This window comes from Aedes aegypti, chromosome 2 (genome assembly GCF_002204515.2).
Source record: "Aedes aegypti strain LVP_AGWG chromosome 2, AaegL5.0 Primary Assembly, whole genome shotgun sequence".
NCBI classification, from domain to species: domain Eukaryota; kingdom Metazoa; phylum Arthropoda; class Insecta; order Diptera; family Culicidae; genus Aedes; species Aedes aegypti.
In genome coordinates this window covers 253598405-253619117 of record NC_035108.1, presented here as the reverse complement: position 1 = coordinate 253619117, position 20713 = coordinate 253598405, and the positions used below count along the sequence as shown (strand labels likewise).

The 20713-nt window shown below is 35.4% G+C and overlaps 1 protein-coding gene across 2 annotated transcripts in view; it reads left to right on the top strand.

Moving 5' to 3' along the window:
• Window positions 1-20713, top strand: part of LOC5580331 (adenylyl cyclase-associated protein 1) — a 103229-nt gene that overhangs the window by 34336 nt on the left and 48180 nt on the right. Inside the window, exon 3 of one of the 2 annotated variants that reach the window (XM_021844809.1) lies at window positions 13106-13886. The exons of the other annotated variant lie outside the window; for it this stretch is intronic. Within the exon in view, the coding sequence (XP_021700501.1) occupies window positions 13106-13886 (781 nt within the window). The remainder of the gene's footprint in view (window positions 1-13105; window positions 13887-20713) is intronic. 2 annotated transcript variants of the gene reach the window in all.

The window sequence follows — 20713 nt, the reverse complement described above, 5'->3', positions numbered from 1 at the left end:
CCGGTGGCCAATCCGGATACACGGCAGGAAATGTAGTGTACACCTCCTATTCCATCAATGATTCTTGATAAAATTCCATGTGAAAGTATATGGATAGAGTATGTATCAAGTCTTGCGAGCTCATGTGGAACATTTTTGAATCACAATAATTTTTTGACCATTTCACATGTTCAGATACAGGATACTGGAAGTCTTAGTATGCGATCCAGGAGTACCAACCCAAATCAAATGTTGATTTCCATACTGTTCTAAATAAAATCTATTTATTCGACAAAATATGGCCATTGAAAGCCTTTCTGGTCATCTATATGGTGTTTGTATGTCACGAAATGGCATTTGAACGGGTCAAAGGATCTGCATAATTCTTTCACTGTTGTATTCGACAGGGGATGCGACGTGTTCGTGCGGGGAAAAAGTCTAGGAAAATTTTCGGAATAGTCAGGAAAACGGGAGAAAATTAATTTACCGTTTTGAGTGGAAGGTTTCATGACATTTTTGAACAGCCTACTTGATGGCAAGACGAAGTTTGCCGGGACCACTAGTTTTAAATACATATGTTTCAGAACCACATTTTTGGTTCCAAAAGACCGATTTTTATCATTAGAAAACATCCAGCAGGCAAAACGTCAAATAAAACTGTTTCAACAAATTTAAACTTATAAAGTTGGAACATTCTGAATGTATAAGGGCCATTTTAGGTTTTGTTCAGTAACTCAGGTATTTAGTTCTGGAACACAAATATTAAAAAAAGGATTATCTTGTAGCAAATTTTAAGGAAGTTCTCACCATAAGAAATATAAAATACAACTGTGTCGTATAGGTAAATCTATCGTAAGCTAAATATGAGTATTTAGGGTACGATCAAACATTATGCCCAAACTTGAATTCAGCATAATGATCGAATAAATCCAAAATACTAGCTTCCGATAGTTTTCCCTTTACGAAACAGTTGTATTCTATATTTCTCATGATGAGATTTTACTTCCAGTCTTCATTTCTGTTCTTAAAAATGTGAATTTAAATACCGAAACCAAATACCGGGGCTACTAAACAAAACCTAAACCCCTATACGTCCAGAATGTCTCGACGAATGACCCTCGGGTTAAAATCCCCTTCATCAAACAACAACAGCAAGAACATCTCAACTTTACCTCTAAAAGTTTTCATTTGCTGAAACAGTGTTATTTGATGTTTCGTATGATGGGGTTTCTTATGATAAAAATTGGTCTTCTGGAACAAAAATTGAGATTCTGAAACTGGACTTAACACTTTAGTCATCGCGCTGTTGTATTTTGTACAACACTGCTGAAAAAACCTCGCTTTTCGATCACAACAGCAGCCTGGTGGTTCTGACGGTGGTCAACCACGCGACGACTGAAAGGTTAAAATGGTCAACCGTATTCAAAATGAGCAGACAGGCTTCCGATGGCCATCTTTTGTCGAGTAAATATTATTTTATATGACACAGTATGAAAATCAACATTTGATTTGGGGTGGTTCTCCGAGATAGCATATTAGAACTTCTGGCCTCCTGTACCTGAACATGTCAATTGACCAAGCGATTACAGTAATGTCCCGATTTTGTCAGACCCATGCTGCGTTTAGGGTTGACAAAATTGGAAAAGAGCTAAAACCGGGAAAATTTCGACTGGTTTTCAAGTTTTATTTTAACTTCCATTTTCTGTGTACCGTAATCCAAGGTAACATTGATCAGTTTCTTCGATTATTATTCAAATTTCAAACTTCAAAATTTCTATCTTTTGATGATTGTATAATCGTGGCCAAGGTCACAATTAACTTTGTGCATCTAATAATGACAGTAAAGACGTGCTTACTCTAATTAAAATAAATATCAATTTAAGGCTGACAAAATCGGGCAAAAAAAGATGCTAAAATCGTGGGTGGACAAAATCGGGTCATAAAGAATGCTTAAATCAGGGGTAGACAAAATCGGGGGCTGACAAAATCGGTTCATTACTGTATTATGGATCAAAAATGTTCCACATGAGCTCGCAAGACATAATACATACTCTATCCATATACTTTCTCATAAATGCATTCGAAATATATTGAAATTTTATCAAGAATCACTGGTGAATAGAATATAAAGAATAGAATAGAAAGTGCACAGGGTGCGCCATATTTTATGTCGATATGTGAACATTGAATAATTTTAACATTTATCAACCGATTGATTTTGTTGGACATATTTTAGAAACTTCAATTCAGTATAATTTTAATCATGAATAACTGAAACCGACACAACGCACCAAAATAGTGACGCTTTATAATGAAAACAGGGACTATTAATAAGCGAAAATGGGTTCCGTGTAATTTGGCCGAATGCCGTTTAGCCGAAAGAGTCACTTGGCCGAATGCCGTTTGGCCGAAATTGAAAACAATAGTGAACTACAGGCCCAGATAGCCGTAGCGGTAAACGGCAGCTATTCAGCAAGACCAAGCTGAGGGTCGTGGGTTCGAATCCCACCGGTCGAGGATCTTTTCGAGTTGGAAATTTTCTCGACTTCGCTGGGCATAGAGTATCTTCGTACCTGCCACACGATATATGCATGCAAAAATGGTCATTGGCACAGCATAAAGATCGACAAGTTAACTAGCAGATCATTGGGCCACACTTATGAATCCCACACTTCTTCTTCTTCTTGGCATTAACGTCCCCACTGGGACAGAGCCTGCTTCTCAGCTTAGTGTTCTTATGAGCACTTCCACAGTTATTAACTGAGAGCTTTCTTTGCCAAAGTTGCCATTTTCGCATTCGTATATCGTATAGCAGGTACGATTATACTCTATGCCCAGGGAAGTCAATGAAATTTCCTTTACGAAAAGATCCTGGACCGACCGGGAATCGAACCCAGACACTTTCAGCATGGCGTTGCTTTGTAGCCGCGGACTCTAACCACTCGGCTAAGGAAGGCCAGCGTTGAAAAAATTGGATCCCTTTTTTTGTTCTTGATTCGGCCAAATGGCCGGACACCGCAAAAAATACTTTATTCAACAATAGCAAACCTATTCGAGATGTATGAAACGCAATTTCATGACCAATAGTGACGGTCATAAAGTGGCGTTTCATGCATCTTTCATGTTTGGGAAGGCGTTCAAGCCAAAACATTCATTGGGCCATACTTTCTAAAACAGTACGAAACAGCCGATGGAAAACGATATCTTTGGATGCTGACTCATTATGTCTGTCTTCAAATTCGTGAAAATGGTATTGTCGATTATTGGTTTCAATAAGAAGGCGCTCCGTGTCTCACTGCAAATCAAACTATTCAGTTATTGGAAAGAATATTCCCTGAATGTCTGATGTAAAAAAGAAAAGACATTTAATTTGAATTTGGGGTTGTGATTTGATTCCCCTTGGCTTATTTTTTTATGGAGCTTATTCAAAAGCAAAGTGTAGGCCAGCGGTTCTCGGACCATTGACGAGTTAAAGGCAAATAATCATGCCGAAATTATGCAAAATCTCCTAAAAAAATTGAAAAAGTAATGGAAAATACAGCAATGTAAAGCTTATTTTGCCATGTCCAAAAAAGGCATCCACTTGACTATGTTGTTTTCATGAAATAGTCCAAAGAAACTGTAAAGGGTCATACTAATTAAAAATATCCCACATATAGAAATTGATTGACTTTTTACTAAGTTATTTATTTTTTTCATATCTACGTAAAAGATGGCGCACCCTGTGCACTACATATCCGGCCGTGTATCCGGATTGGCCAACGGTATCCATCATTGTTGAAGCATTTTGGAGATGCAACTAATTCCCTACACAAGACTGTTACAATTTTGAAAATTGATGAATTGAGTCAAAAGATATGAGCAAAAAAGTCGTCCACGCCTTTTAAGGTGAAGATGCATCGAAACCAAACCTTGAATTTTCAAGAGCACAAATCTAGAGAACCAGACAACCGTTCGGGCTGATCAAATTTTCAAGATTTGTGCTTTTGACAATTCGGCAGGTTTGGCTTCGATGCATCTTCACCTTAAGAGTTAATGATTTAATACGAAATGCAAAAGAGTTACGTAATGAGTACACATAATTGCTGTGCAATAAAGTAGGACTTTCTAGAAGTCGTTTCATAATAGTCATGGCGTGATGATGATCCAAACTGTTAGAAAAATAACTGTTGGAACTCCTGAAAAAAAATTCACGAAATATTGGTGGAATCAATGACATTTTTTTACGGCGTCGAAGCCTTCGGATTTGTATTCTTGATTTTCTAGAACGACTGGTTTGGATTCGGTCTAAATTTTCGACCATTGTTGAAACATTCGGACAAACTATTTTCGTTTAGAAAAACAAGACTGCAACACCAAACGTCGCAAATCCGGAAATTACTGATAATGTTTTTTGGAAGACCTGTGTATTTTTTGTTTTTTATTCTCTAGATTTTTTGAAGAACTTAGAAGCATCTGAAAGGATTCTCACTCATTTTTATAAATTATTTCAATTTATAAATTTTATAAAAATTAATCTGTGTATTTTTGTAAAAAAATTAAAAATTACAAATAATTTAGCAAAAAAATCTATAAATTCCGCAAAGGAATTGCCGTTATATTGCACAAAATGTTGGCAAAATTTCTGAAATAATTTCATGAAACTTTTGAAAATAACTTCAACATGTTTAATAGACTGGCCCAGCTCAGTATGGGAGAAAAATAAAGTTGTATGATTCCACGGGGCACCCCCAGGATTATTTCTTGGGGTTAGACGAAGCCTTTCTGAAAAATTCAGCTCATTTGGTCGTTCCATGAGCTGGCGCATTTGAATTGAAGTTAATATGGGATTTTCAGCTCAAACATATGAGCAACAGCACATCATCTACTGTTTGGTTCAGGAAATTTGATGATCGCGTTCAATTGGACCCAGAATTTCAAAAACACTACTTGATATAATAGCGAAGAATATTGTAGAAGATTGTACCACGATCAAAATTAATAAAGTTGGTGTTTTAACCATCTGAAGTATATCATGCAATACTGCTTGTATTTCTTCAACATAGCTTGGAGGTAACCACTAAGCGCATCATAGCCACCTATGACGCTGGGCGAGCTGAGGCACATGTCGCATGCATATAAGTGACTGTACGGGAGTGCTGATCTAAGGCTGACTTTCAACAACTGAAAAAGTAATGAAAATGAGATTAAATCCAGATACAACCTTCTGCAATTATGTTCATTAGGGTATCAACTAGTGTATTTGTCACTCTGGGCTTATTTGAACGCGAACAATTAGTATACGGAACGAAACAGTGACATAGGATCAATTTTCGATATATTTGAGACGAATATCCCATACAATCTTCATAACGATTGCGCCAGCTGGTGGAGCAACCAATTGAGTTGAAATTTTGAGAGAGCGTTTTTCTTACCCTAAGGCTCATATCTAGGGGGTGCCCCGTTAAGTTTTACAACTTTTTTGTTTAAGGGCCAATCTAATGTTTAAGAATCCTGCATTTCAAAAGATCTTTACAAATGCATTATAAGTTTAATAATAAGTTCATGAGAAAATGTCTGCAAAATATTTCAGAAAATTGTAGCAAACCAGTTTTTGTTTTTGTTTTGAACTTCATAAAATAATTAAAAATTTGATTAATCCCTCTTTATTACGGTAGCTCTTGAGCTCTATTGATTTTCGACGAACTTGAGGCAAACCATATTAGATTAATAAATAGTTACTATAATATGACGTCATACTCATCAGATCAATCTAATAGTTACTTAACTGTTTCAATAGCAAAACTATTGACAAACAATCAATGTACAATTGAAAAATAACTGAAAATTTTGAACCGACTTCGATAAATTTAGTCCATTTGCAACATTGTTTGTTTAAGCCCTTTTTTAAAGAATAAGTCGTGGTAAAAAAGGATCAACATGAAATGTTTGTGACTGTTTGACTTTTTCAACCTTTTTTAAAACCAGATTATTTTTTGTAGAATTTTATGGAAAAATCGTTATGATGAGGTTCAAATCATCTTACACCTCAGGAAAGTAGGCGGCATCCACAAATTACGTAACGCTCTAGGGGGAGGGGGGGAGTAGGCTCAAGCGTTACGGCTCATACAATTTTTTTAAATTTTTCATACAAAAAGCGTTACGGGGTGGAGGGGGGTAGGGGGTCAAAAATTTCAAATTTTAGCTTTACGTAATAAATGGATGCTGCCGTAGGCATTGAATAAATAGAATGCCAAGTGTGCATTTAATGGCAGTATGGAAAAATCCTAAAATTCTAAAAGTTGTCAAGAGCTCAAAAGTGGTTATTTGGGGCTGATATTTTGTACAGCTCATATTGCATATTGAATGATCAAACAGAAAATATTTCTGATAGAAATTTCATTGCCACTACATTACGATGTTCATGTACCGTCAAGCTACCATTCACCGTGCATTTAAGAAAAAATTGCACTTCAAAAAATTATATAACTTTTCCAAATAATTTGAAGCGTATTAGAATACCACTACGTAGCGTACAATTATATAATAATTCAGGGAAAAATCTAAAACTAGTGATGCATGACTAAAAATTACTCAAAAATTATGTTTGAAAATCTCATGCTAAGGTCGCCTCGTACCGTTCTATGTCACCATTTACCGTGCACACTAGTGCACCATTCACCGTGCGTATAGATTTCGCCATGATTTAATTTTGTTTCTTGAAGAAACGATGTTAATGGAGCAACTATGTTGCTAATAGTGAGCGCACTAATTTTTAAGACTGTTCAAATCTTCATTTACAATAAAATCCATAAAAAGTTTAAAAATTGGCTAAATAATCAACTTTTCATTAAAATCGTTATAGGAGGTTTGACTGTATTGTCCAAATCATTCCATATTCACTCAAACACTAAATATGAAGTAGTTTAATGACGATATTACAATAAATCTAATATTACCGAATAACCCTCCCCTTGGTTATGCGACCTTGCCGCGATGGAGGGCACAATCCATTAGCCCATATGATGGAAACCAAAGGCGTAACCTGTAGTGGTGGTATCACATTTTGGCATTTTTTGCTTAAAGCCGCGTCATAATTCATATGGCATAGACGCAATAATATTTCGGATGTGATCCAACGGACATTCTGCGTCATTGATAGAATTGATGCCCATTTCAAATAATTAATCTATTCGAAGTGGACATTAATACTATTGGTGACGTTCAGTTTGCCTTTTGCTAACCAGAATGATCCGTAGCCACTCTTACTATTAGCTAGCTAGATACATCGTTATCATATACGACGTAGGGAATACTTAGGAACTCTTAGGAAAATGACTAGTAGATTCACTGAGTAGAAATAAGTGGCGACAATCTTATTTTAATATGGTTTTTACATTGCCATAATAAGAAATGCCTCTTTTGTAACAGCGGTATAAATAATCTAATTCCAGCTTCATTTTCGCAAAATTTACAAGTAGAAAGTAGGCGTTGTGAAGCATTGCATTTGCCACCGAAAAGTGAATCTTGTAGGAGACTATAATAGAAGCCTAAGGTAACTTTACTCTTCAATATTCACTATAAAAATGACTATGGAAAGTAAGACGCTGAGATCGATCATAAGGGTACACTTGCTAGTTTCGAGAAATTGTTGAACACACAAGGAAAGCGACTTTTTTCTTTAAGGATATATGAACGTAATGACCAATAAATACTTTAAACAACAAAAAATGAAATTAACTAGAACTACTACTAAACAGCCTAATTTTGTTAAGACTTGACGACACTTGACATTTAAGACTCTAATCTTACGTAAAAGACAATAGTAATCAGAATAGCACTTGTATGACAAATTATTCAAAACCATTTCGACTAGACAGTATTAGTAATGCACTACTATTTCAAACAAATTCTAATGGAGCTGCTGATTTTCATAATGCTTCCTTTTCTCAGAAGCAAGGGAATATGGGTACTTTTCAAAAACTACCACGTCACAATACTAATAAAAAACAGTGTTCATGTGGGCGCCATTGCCTAGTCCGTCTGAGTATTGGTCCTGGTAGAGGGGAAACTTGGCAAAAGCCAGACCGAGGGTTCAGCCTTGACAAGTTAAGCTGTCAGGCAGCTCCAACTGAATACCATACAAAAAAAAAAAAAAAAAAAAAAAAAAAAAAAAAAAAAAAAAAAAAAAAAAAAAAAAAAAAAAAAAAAAAATCTAATATTACCGAATAATTTCATGCCTTTTACACTAATGCACGGTTATAGGAACCATACATACTGAGAGGGATCCATTCACCGTGCATTTGTCTTTCGACTGAAATACAATATAAAATTCTAATTTGCATAAAATCTCATTGCTCATACGATGAAATACATCTTACTAATAGTATCCACAATGAAAACTTGTTGAAATTTTGAAAAAAATCATACTCTATCGTTAAAATGAAAAATGTGAATTTTTGGTGTTTCTACTAAGAGTGTTGAAAAATCTTATTAGCAAACAGAATTCACATGATTTTTACTACATAAACTAGGTTTTTCAAAATGCTTTGTGACAAAAACTACTTCATTTCATCAGTTTTATCTTATTTTGCTGACAAAAAAAATAATTTGTGAAAATTGTATGAATATTGTGTTGGAATTTGTACATGTGCACGGTGAATGGAGGCCGCACGGTGACTGGTGACTTAACGGTATAATCTCAATGTGACTGTTATGCGGGTACCAATGTGACAAATCAACTTGGTATTTATTTTTTTCGAATTTTCTAGAACAATTTCACAGATTTCAATAAGTTGATCGATAGTGTTCATCATTTGATGACTCTCTAGAGTAAAAAGCCCCAAAGTGACAAAACTTCTCAATTAAGTTACGTCCTGATACTTATAAATGATATCATGTATTGCTAACATTTCTTTCGCATAAAGAGTCAAGTTCCAGTGGAAACTCAGTAACACAGAAAAAAAGATTCCCATGTGCGGGCTTCTCGTCTTCGCCCTGTAATAAGAATTCTGTCAACTGTGATTCGTTAAAGAAAGTAAGTGGATATAGGTATTCCATCACGTACGAACATCTGCATCAGCATGGAAACGACGACCCGTTGTAATCCGACTGGGGAATTCTTCACTCACCTCTGTCTGTTGGGTCTTCTCAGAAATTTTTCTCCCACTCGCGGTAAGTTTTTTATGTTACGGGTTGTCCATAAAATTCGGTGACTTTATTGTGGTTTCCCATTATCTTTATAGGTCTAAGGGGTCGTCCATAAATGACGTAGCTTTTTAGGGGGGAGGGGGGGCTTCAAGAATTTGTGACGATGTGTGACGAGGGGGAGGGAGGGGTCCTAGCTAGTGGACGTAGCATTTTGAATCACGTCGGTAAAATGAGAGGCGCTAAAAAAAATATACAATTATTATTTTATCAAACTCATTTTTTTCTTTATTTGACTTATAAAGTTGGGTTATAAAATGAAAATTCAGCTTCAAAACATTCATATGACAAGATTGAAAAAAATCTAAGAAAATTTAGATTTTCTGTAGTACAATCAAACAGATATTTTTAATGCTTTAAATAAATATGTGAACATTATATGCATGTCTTAATAAATTAATTTATAAATAAACAAATTAAAAGATGAATAAATTAATAAAAAATCAATGCTTTAACAACTTGGATTGTTTTAGCTTTATTCATATTTTATGTAAGAGCTTATTTCCTAAAAAAACAATTTGTTCGGTTTGGCAAATATTACACCAAACAAGATATTTATTCCGTGAGTTATGCTCTTAATGTTGCAGAAGATTTCTAACCAATCAACTCATCGATTTGTTTTTAAATAACAATGTTCTTGATGGAATAGCATGAATACAACTTGGTGGAAAAGCCTGGACAACAGATTCGAGTGTTATCGAAAATATTCTATCATTCAATATGAAGAAAGATTATTTTTAGTATTCAATTGGTTTGTTATAGGTTATGTAAGATTATTTCAGTATGGGGGACGATAATGAAGTTAAGCTGAAATAATAATAAAGATAAATTATTTGTATAATAATCGCTAAGATTTTCTGAACCTTCCAAATATTACAAGTGTAATCTTTTCTACATCTGGCACCTAATTGCTAAATGGATTTCAATTTGGATAATAATGACGAATATCAATTTCAAATTAAGCTATATTGTTGATTATTTTAATTGAAATCTGTTTCCTAAAAACGAATAATCAAAAAACAATTTTCTAATGTAACGAAATTTATTTTTTCAACATATTATAAAATCTTTTGTACCCTAACGTTACTGTAGCTTCATCAATCCAGTCAAAGATTTATCCATGTTTCTATATTTTCAGCTGTAAACTTGTTTTCATTGTAACAACAGCAAAATTAATACAATGTAGCCAACAACTTAAACAGGGGAAAGTTTATTTAAAACTGTTTTCCAAATTACTTTTGAGCACTACTGCAAATCAAACTTTTATTCGTTAGATTATCCTTACGTTTCAGTCTGTAATTAATATCAAACTTTTTATTCAACTTCTGAATTCCATTTTTTTAACCCAATTGCTAAGGAAAACAAATAAAAATAAATATAGGGGGGGGGGTTGCTTGATATGCTACGTATTTTCCAAGGGGGAGTATCAACATTTGTGACGAAATGCTACGAGGGGGGAGGGGGGTGTAAAAAATCAGTGAAAAAATGCTACGTCATTTATGGACGGCCCCTAAGTGAAAGCAACAAAAACTAAAACCCTCACTACTCAGCGAATACTTAACGGATTTCAATATTTTTGTTAGTATACTGGTATCCTAGATATATGGATTTAAAGCTGGTCAGAGGATCTCGGTAATGTTCCTGTGGCCGGAGTTATTCCGGTGCATCACTAGGTCATATCGGGTAAATAACTGATTTTGGGGCACGCAAAGTTGTCTTTTTTTATTTACGATGAAAATCATTTCAATTTGAATAAATTATTACGATTTGATATCCAACATTACTAATGAAGAGTTTTAGATTGTTCACAGTGTACTTGATGTGACCTCCTGAACTTAATGCCGGGAAGAACCGTCTGTATACCGTAGTTGGATACTGAACCGTTTCAAATCGCGAAAAGTACATATCTAACATCATCGTTCTCAAAAATACGTTCCCATAAGCTTGACTTAGATGTTCAAAGACAAATTAGCCACAAAGTGGTTTTATAGCTGATTCCGGAAAATATCTGTGACTTGAAATTTGTTATCTACAAGGCTTCAAAAGCAAAGCAAAAAAAAATCCCTCTTTACCAGACCTGACCCACCAGAATAACTTCGGCCACAGGAACATTCTCGAGTTCAACAGGCCAGTTTAGGAAACTAAATATGTGAACAAGTACACTGACAAAAATAGTTCAAACCCGTTAAGTATTCAATGAGCGATGAGAGTTTTAGTTTATTTTTTTTCTCACTCAGTCCTATACGGGTTAAAAATGTTCAAAATAAGTTTTGATTAAACTTCCAAGAAAGAGAACCCCGAACCGACGACTCCTAACACAAGTTAGCGTATGTATGCATACAAGCCTTGCATTTTTATACTAAACTTTTTCTGAGAATTAGGGTAACGTATATAACTTGGACATGCATATAATTTGGACAGGCTGGTCGTTCTATTCTCATTTACAATGAGATGAAAAGCAATTTATGTACGGAAAATCATGTATTGCATTATTAATACACTATGCTACTTATTGATGATGACTATTTTTATAACAATTACAAATTGGCTTCAAAAATAACAAATTTGTAAATTGTATCAACAGAACATCTGTGAAACCTACGAATGCAAGAGGATGTACAATTCAAGAACATACATTAAACGCAATAATAGCGCTCAGAATTGGCACTCATAAAAAGTTTAAAGGGTGCAATATGATAAAATATGTCTAAAATTAAAGCTAAGTTAATCTAAAATCTTAACATGAGTATATAAGCCATAAATCAGGTTGTGTCCAAAATACATTACGGTTTTTGTTCAGTTGATATAATTTGGCCATCTGATGAAACGCACTGGAATGTCGCATGCATGCATACTTGCAGGCGTATTTCATGAATCTGATGATATTTGCTTGCATTAAATGAAATTATTGATTATCACGAATATATACATCCAATAAGCGAAAAAATGCATGAGTCACATGCAAACTCGTAAAACATTATGATATGACCTTTCTATTGAGAAACTATTGAATAGATATTGAAATAACGCCCCTGTCCAAATTATATTCACATGAGGGTGTCCAAAATGTATATTTGATGTCCGAAATGTATAACAGACAGGCCGCTAAAAAACGCTATTTTGGCAGCTAATGCTACAGTTTGTAAGCTTTTTATCCCCAGAAACTCAAATTATAATGAGACATTAAGCATATAAGTATCATAACGTAACAAAATATTAGTATCTAAGGCAGTTAATCGATCGCCGTTTCCAGACATATCCTTAGCCTGTCCAAAATACATAATTTACCCTACCGCCCTGATTCAAATTCCAAGCAGCTTCAAATTATGTACACTGACAAATGTTTTACTTGAAATGTTTCAAATTTTGCCAGTAAAAAGATCCCACTTTGAAGGGTTGTGTTAATAAGCATTTTACTCAAATATCCATACACAGCCCAACTAGCTTAGACATTTGTCTTACGACTGGACGAGCTTAACTAATGTTTTCTTTTTTCTAATCATACTTTTCACTAGCCGTCCGGAATATGAAGCAAAATTTGAAATGTTGTCCGAAATGAGAATTACGAATCTTTATTTTCAATTTTTCAAGTGACTTAAAAGTGAAGACTCACTATTCAAAAGACTGATGCCTTAGCGTCCGTAATATTAATCAAAACGGAATTATCACAATTTTTAGAATCCGTAAACTTTTTTATCTTCTAAAGGCGTAAGTTATTAATAAAGCCGAAATATTATGTTTCTATTCATTTCGTGATTGTAAACTCAAATCCGAGTTTATTTTTGCTGTTTTTTTAATAAACTTCTTCGAAAAGCTATGTCATTTGACCTTCAGAACTTCTGAACAATATTACAACATTTGAGCATCTGAGCAACTTTGTATGTCGAATGACCCTTGTCATCATCGAACCGTCCAACATCAATAGAATGTTCTTTTGTAGATGCGTCGCTTTCATCCGACACGGACAATATCAATTCGGAAAACCTCGAGCAGACATCGGAAATCGAAATTGTGTTGGTACCTGAGAAGCAATCGCCGGAAATCCACCCGGAACCGGATGATGGGGAAGAGGTGGATCCTGACGTCGAACCACCCATAGCGGATCGAATTCGGCGCCTGCAAAGTGACACGAGCAACAGCCAAACAACAATTGAGGAAACTATCGACATTCAAAGCTTTTTACCGAAGGAATCCGAAAGCAATTCACAGTTGGAGGAAGCGATTAGTGAAAGTGATAGAGATAACCATAGCGAAGAGTTTATTGATGACAATCTTGTGCCTAAGACTGCACCGGATATAGCTGTTGCTGAATCCGAAGAACCAGTTAGTGATATATTATCAGAGAACACACAAGTCAGCAGTTGTGTAGTGAGTGAGCCTGAACCCAACGAAAACTGCCAGAATCCTCCGAGTCGCAAAGAATCGGCCAATAGTGATGACTCGACCAGTCGTACCCAGCTATCGTTTAAGGAAAGTTGCCTATCTCGACGATCGTCGTCAAAGTCATCAATCAAGAAAAAAGTAGCATACAACGACAGTACCGAAATCATTCCACCACCGGAGTATTCCCCGATGGGCAACGACGACGACGAAGTGTTTTCCGACTCGATACCTCCCAAACTACCGCGAGGTAACATGTGCGCCCCGTATGCCACCAAACGGGGCTCGCTTCCGGGGCTAGTTGCACTGCCGGACTGGTTCGCCGAGGACCGATTGATGATGTTGGTATAATGTTTTATATCTTTTCCGAAGAATCTATTATCTTTGCAATCATTTTTTTTTTTTCGCTCGTTGGTAGTTTCCCCGTTCCCTTTGAGATCATCTTTTCTCTCAACCCTCTGTTTTAACGATTTTTCGGTTTGTTTTATTAGCTTTTCGATGCTGTTGGCTGAACGTAAGGAAGTTTTGCAAGGTGAAAAGTTCAATTTACTGACCGCAAAGGTTCTCGATGAAGTTATCGCTGCAATTATCAATAGGTTTTCCAGAATCATCGCTTTAAAGAAAACTTATCCTTTAATTTTACATTACTTTGAAAATTCGATTCAGACAGGTAAGGTCGGTGTTCCAATATTCGCATAGTTTAGAACAAATATTTGTATAAAGTCGAAAATTAAACCCAGTGGCATTATTTTTACATCATCTAGAAACTTGTTTACTTGTTATTTTTTTTTGTTTTTTAAAATATGAGAACTAGTAAATCTCATAGTTTTTTTTTTTTTTTGTCGGTAGCGATAGGGGTAGTACTGGCACTTTTAATCTGCCCTAAGCTCCTTCCCAGCATTTGCTTTTATAAGCCTCTATTGCGTTCATCACACAGACGTTCCTAAGCAATGTTGCTCAAATGGTCACTGTGTACCCTAGCAGCAATCAGCCCTTACCGTAGTTTTGCAGTCTAGTAGTTCAGACTACTATCAAACTATGATAAGGCCTGAAATGTTACTAGAGTGGTTAAAGTGAAGAACGAAATAGTTTTATGAAAAGGTCCCCATTCCCCATTTTAATTTATTATTCACTGTCACATAATTGCCTCACTTTTGCTGTCGTCACTTTTGTTTTTGACACTAGCACTTCTATATCAGATTATCATGTATGAACTTTCGTTATCACTTTCCACTATCACAGCTAAAAGTTCCACCAATATTACATCACGCCACTTTCATACCAATTTATTTTATTACCAATAATTGAAGGGTGTTTATTTTTTTACTATTTAATTGAACTACGAATTATCACAACGACCGTAACAAAAAATACTTCAATCACTTCTATTGCACTCGCTGTTATTATGAACACTGTCATTGTAAAAGTGTAAAGAACTAGGCAATAGTGTTTTTGTTTAAATAAATAAGTGTCTACTGTTATTATTATGTCTGTGGTATTAACGTAACCCTCACAATCACTTCAAATGCAATTTCAACGGTTCATCATCACTATGCAATTCATCAAGTATCATTATCACCCTCACAATCATTAATTTTATAACGACGAATGTTACACAGAAACTCACCGAATACTCACTTTTAAGTCACATAACAAAAAGTTGGATCATGCGTTAGCTTCGAAACCTATCCACCATTACCGATTAGTACAAAGGATGCTACAATTCATCTAACAAACTGCAACAGTAGTGGTGCATAAGTAACTACTGAGCCATGGCGGTCCCTCCATTTGAAGAGTTCCTGATAATATGCAGAAACATATTAACAGATCCTCAGCCTGCAAGCAGCCGTTTCATGATAAATCATGATCCGTTAGAGGTGTGCCAAAGTATTGGGAAGGTGATATTTTATACAAACGGATATTATTTTACGGTGCACCTTCACTTTGGCACCGTCAATCCCCATGATCCAGGCCAGGGAGAACTAGTAAATCTCATAGTTATGTATAGTTAGTAGCATAGTAGCACTATTTCTAATTTCTGTTCCTATAGTAGCACTAGCTTCACGGCGTAGGCAAATAACAAATCGAAACCGTATCTTTATGAAACTTTTAAATATTTCCTTTAAAGTGTGGATCAAAAGCTTTCAATTGGCGTAAAAAAGTTCTTGATTCATCAATTACATTGTTTAATAAAAAAAATAAATATAAACAATAGGTCTATTATAGTTGCAAGGGAGCTTAAATTTTAAGCGAAAATATTTATTTTAATCATAAGTAGCTCCTGACCCTTACGATCAAAAATATTTAGCAACGATTTACACTCCCGTGCATAAGTTTGGGTTCACCCCCTAAAAAACATTCGAAAGTTTTCTGTCCATATCTCTGTGATTACACGTCCAATTGAAACTCTCTAAGTCGCATTCGAAAGGCAAAGAGTTATTCTTACTTCGTATGTATTTTTCCAAAAACGTTCTTTGAACTTTGTATACTAAATTTTTACTTAAAGTTGTGACATTTTTCAAAAAAACACACTGAAAAATCATATTCAATTTCCTCAGGATTGGGTCGACCAAAATTTTAAATCAAAGTGTCATAAGAATCGTAAACTTATATTCTTTGAAGAGACGCCACGAAATTTTGGCGGAAAAATCTGAAAAGTATTCAAAATCAATGAAACAGTCAGTCAAGTCATCGTGCAAAAGTTTGGGCTCACCCCTCAGTATGGTGTATCGTGCAAAAGTTTGGGTTCACCTGAACTTACTTAAATCTGTGAAATCTTAAACCAATCATGTACGCGCCATTATTTGCGCTCAAAAAAGCTTTAAACTATCAAAATCGGTTAAAAAATGGCAGAGATATTGACAAAAATGATGTGCGTGCGGCGCAGGTGAACCCAAACTTTTGCACGATTTGCATCATACTGAGGGGTGAACCCAAACTTTTGCACGATGACTTGACTGACTGTTTCATTGATTTTGAATACTTTCCAGATTTTTCCGCCAAAATTTCGTGGGATCTTTTCAAAGAATATAAGATTACGATTCTAATGACACTTTGATTTAAAATTTTGGTCGACCCAATGCTGAGGAAATTAAATCTCGAAGACGTATTCAAACAGACTCAAGTCAGAAAACTTAACAAACTTACTTTATCAGTCCTATGTGTTTCGCAGACGAAATTCTACACGTTCCGCTCTAAACCAACTCGATTTTTCACTTTTAGAACGTTTAATTTTCGGATTTACAAAACGACGAAAGTAAGATTCTCCACTTTCGCAACCTAACCGCTACTTTCGCCGCTTCGTTGTATGGGAGACAAAATGACTTAACCACGAATCAAAACAAAACACTACTTGAGTCGATTTTACACTGGTACAAAAACGTCGCAAGTAACTGATTGAAACGGCTTATCATTTTGTCATACAATTTTTGTGGGAAGTGTTAGAAACTACTTTGAGTTTTAACGCGAGTTGATTGCATGCAAAATTTAAGCGATGAACACGGTAAAAAAATGTTAAAAAGGGGATTCATTTTAAAACAGTTTCAGAAGAAAGGTTGTGATTCTCATTAATTAATTTTCTCAAAACCGTGTGAAAGCTACTTACGTCTATTTGAAAAAGTAATCGAGAAATATGATTTTTCAGTGTGTTTTTTCGAAAAATGTTACAACTTTAAGTAAAAAATTTGTATACAAAATTCAAAAAATGTTTTTGAAAAAATACATACGAAGTAAGAATAACTCTTTGCCTTTCGAGTGCGGCTTAAAGAGTTTCAAATGGACGTTTAATCACAGAGATATGGACAGAACACTTTTGTATGTTTTTGAGGGGGTGAACCCAAACTTTTGCACGGGAGTGTATATTTGCACATTTAAATTGTCTAGTTCTAAGCTATGTCTAAAAAATTATAATATTGCAAAATTTTGAAGTCAACAATTAGAAATAACATCTCTTTCGCTTTGATGTCCACATTAAGCGTAGTGTTCTAAGAGCACTTCCACAGTTATTAATCCAGAGCTTTTTCTTTGCCTAAATTGCCATTTCCGCATACGTATATCGTGTGGCAGGTACGATGATACTCTATGCCCAGGGAAGTCAAGGAAATTTCCATTAAGAAAAAATCCTGGACCGACCGGGAATCGAACCCAGACACCTTCAGCATTACTTTGCTTTGTAGCCGTGGACGCTAACCACTCGGCTAAGAAAGGCCCCAATCTTCAAAAGTGCTCAAAGTCAAAAATTCATGTGCTGTTTTGAATTCAAATCACATAAAAATAGAAACCTCAAATTTTGAGCTAAAAATATCGAGATTTAGAGGTGGCGCAAGCGTCATGAGGGTGAATCTTCAGTAAAGTCTTCATAACTTTGTTATTTTCTAACCAATTTTGAAGCTCTTCGCATCATTATCTTCAAAATTAAAATTACAAAAAGTATGTAAAACATTAAATTTATCTCAAATCAAAACAAATTTTAATTAAAAGTAGTTTTCTCTAAATGTTTCCCATTTTTACTAAAAAAAAATGTTTGACGATAACTTCAAAAATACTCATCCGATTTCATATCTACCTGGGGGTACCGTTTCAAAGGAATGGAATAAGCTTGGAAAGCGTCTGACTTCAACGGGGGTTTATTAGCAAGTGAACAGCTATGAAAAATAACAAACTCTTAGTTACTAGGGTCGGGGGCGTAGCCAGGGATATCTTGATTGTTTAGCTACTTAGATTACAATTCTACATTCTTTTGAAGTTAATTTAGTTGTTTTCAAACAGTGTGTACAACATATTTAAAAACAATTGTTTTGACATGAACATGATTTTAAAACATCAAATTTCTTCGTCTGAGTGAACACGACGATGTATGTATCAAATGTACATCTCATACCTTCGAAGGAAGCTTGGACTACGAAATGATGATACCATGTGTTTTGGGGCAATCGAGTTTAGTTCGCTTCCGAACGTCGGGATCTCTCAAGGGGCTTCGCAGCTTGTAGGCGCCCATCTAACGAATAGGGAGTCATGGATTCGCTCTCCACCAGCAAACGTGTTTTTTTTGCAGTTTCAATTTCTATTTATACATTTGACACGTGTTTGTCGTGTACATGTAAACTTTAAAACCTCACAACAATTTACAGCAAAACGGCCGTGCGACTATAGAGTATTGTCTACTAAGGGAACACCGACCCTAGTTAAACAAAGTTCACAGAGTTTACTACACTGTTGATGTTAATGAGAAAAAACTTTCAAACTTGTAGTACGCACTCTGCACTGTATGTTTCTATTCCTACTCACATGTAGAAGAGAACTTTCACCTGTGTTAAACGAATCTTAGGGTTTTAGCTTGAATTTTGTATCCCCTGTAAGGATCTTGTGATTAAAGTAAGGATCTTGTGATTAAAGTAATCATAGGATATGTCATAGGATTCTTCAGGCCGAAACGCAATGATAGCGGAACGGCAACGGAATGTGGAACCGGTTCGCCAGCATGAACTACAACATGCTTGTCGACTTGGTGTTGATTTAATTTAATTCGTTGATGGGTCAGTCGAGATGGTATGATTCATGCTGGCGAACCGGTTCCGCTTTCCGTTGCCGTTCCGCTATCATTGCGTTTGGGTCTTTAAGATTCCAATATGATTTCTAAGATGTTTGTTAAAGTATGATTAAGGGGTCTATTTTGTAAAACGAGCAGATTCATGTGACTCGTCTTTAGTCACTGTCGATCAAAGTAAGCATGCATATTTCAGATGTCACTCGTCGACTCCCATAGTAATCCAGTCACATAGAGTGATAACTGTCGAAAAACTCGAGTGACAGAGCCGTGTCGAGCGATATTTTCGGTCGACAGTGACTCCAGTCGAGTCATTTTTATCGACTCGACTTATAAAATAGGCCCCTAAATTTCGTGGCTTTAAAGGTTCCTGTACACTGTACAGCATGTTGGATATAGATATAAAACGGTATTCTGGTAGGACTTTTGAAATTTTGCAAGTATTCCTGGAATTACTAGAATCAAATTTCAGTTCTCAATATATTGATTCAATTCTGATACGATGTAATGTAATTCTAGTAGAAGTCCTAAAGACTATTATACGAATTTCAAAGAGTACTCACAAAATGTAGAATTTTTATGGGAGTTCTATAATTCTCACCAAAATCACAGTATTCCTATGGAGTTCATACAATAATTTTCGTTATTTTAGAATTTCCACGAACATTCTGTATTCCTATTGAAATCCCTATACACTAAGGTTTTTCTTTTACGTCGGCCGACGTACCGCGTAAAACCCGCGTTATTGCAAGTCGAATTCTAGGGGAAGTGGTGGTAAAATGAACAGGGGTGGTTAAATGAACACCGTGCCTTTCACCGAAAAAAAAACAAATTTCGATGAATCACGCACGGACGATTTAGAGCATAAATCTGAGTGTTCGAGTTGATACTCAGGTCAATTGAAGTGAAAATATCAACGAAAACTAAGATTTTAGAAAACCACGTTTAAATATTAGAACCGACCTAACTTTTAGCTCGGAAGAGTTGAGGTTTTTCAGTGAGGTAAATATCGTTATGATAAGATGTCAAATCTGATACCTTTAGAATTCTTTTTGAATGGGTTACAATCATTCATGGATGTATTTTCGGTGGGGCAATGATAATTTTCAAAAATATTTGTTTTGCTCACGTTTTTTGCGTGGTGTTCATTTTACCACCAACCGTTGTTCATTTTACCCACATAGTGCAGGTAAAATGAACATTTGCATCCCTTTTTGATAGCGACGAAAATATGTGAAAATTTAGCTATTTTAGTCTGAATCCTTGTCGTTGCTATATATTACATCCCTATTTTTGATGTTGTGCGATAGAACTATAAAAAATCCTCGTTTTTCTATCAGAAACAAAATGATTTCCTTAAGGTGTTCATTTTACCACCTCTTCCCCTACATGTTTTTTCGAAGTTTTTATAAATCCGACGCAGGTTTACCAATATCAAAGCATGAGTAGCAACATCATTCATATCGATACGTACTGTATAGGTGGTTCGAAACTAATAGTGCAAGTGCAATATCAACCATGTTCCACTCGTTTTTCACATGTAGCATTTACTGCCCATAAAAGCATAACTGTCCCATATTGATTTTTGAACCAACACCTTTTTTCATCGCAACATGCATGTTT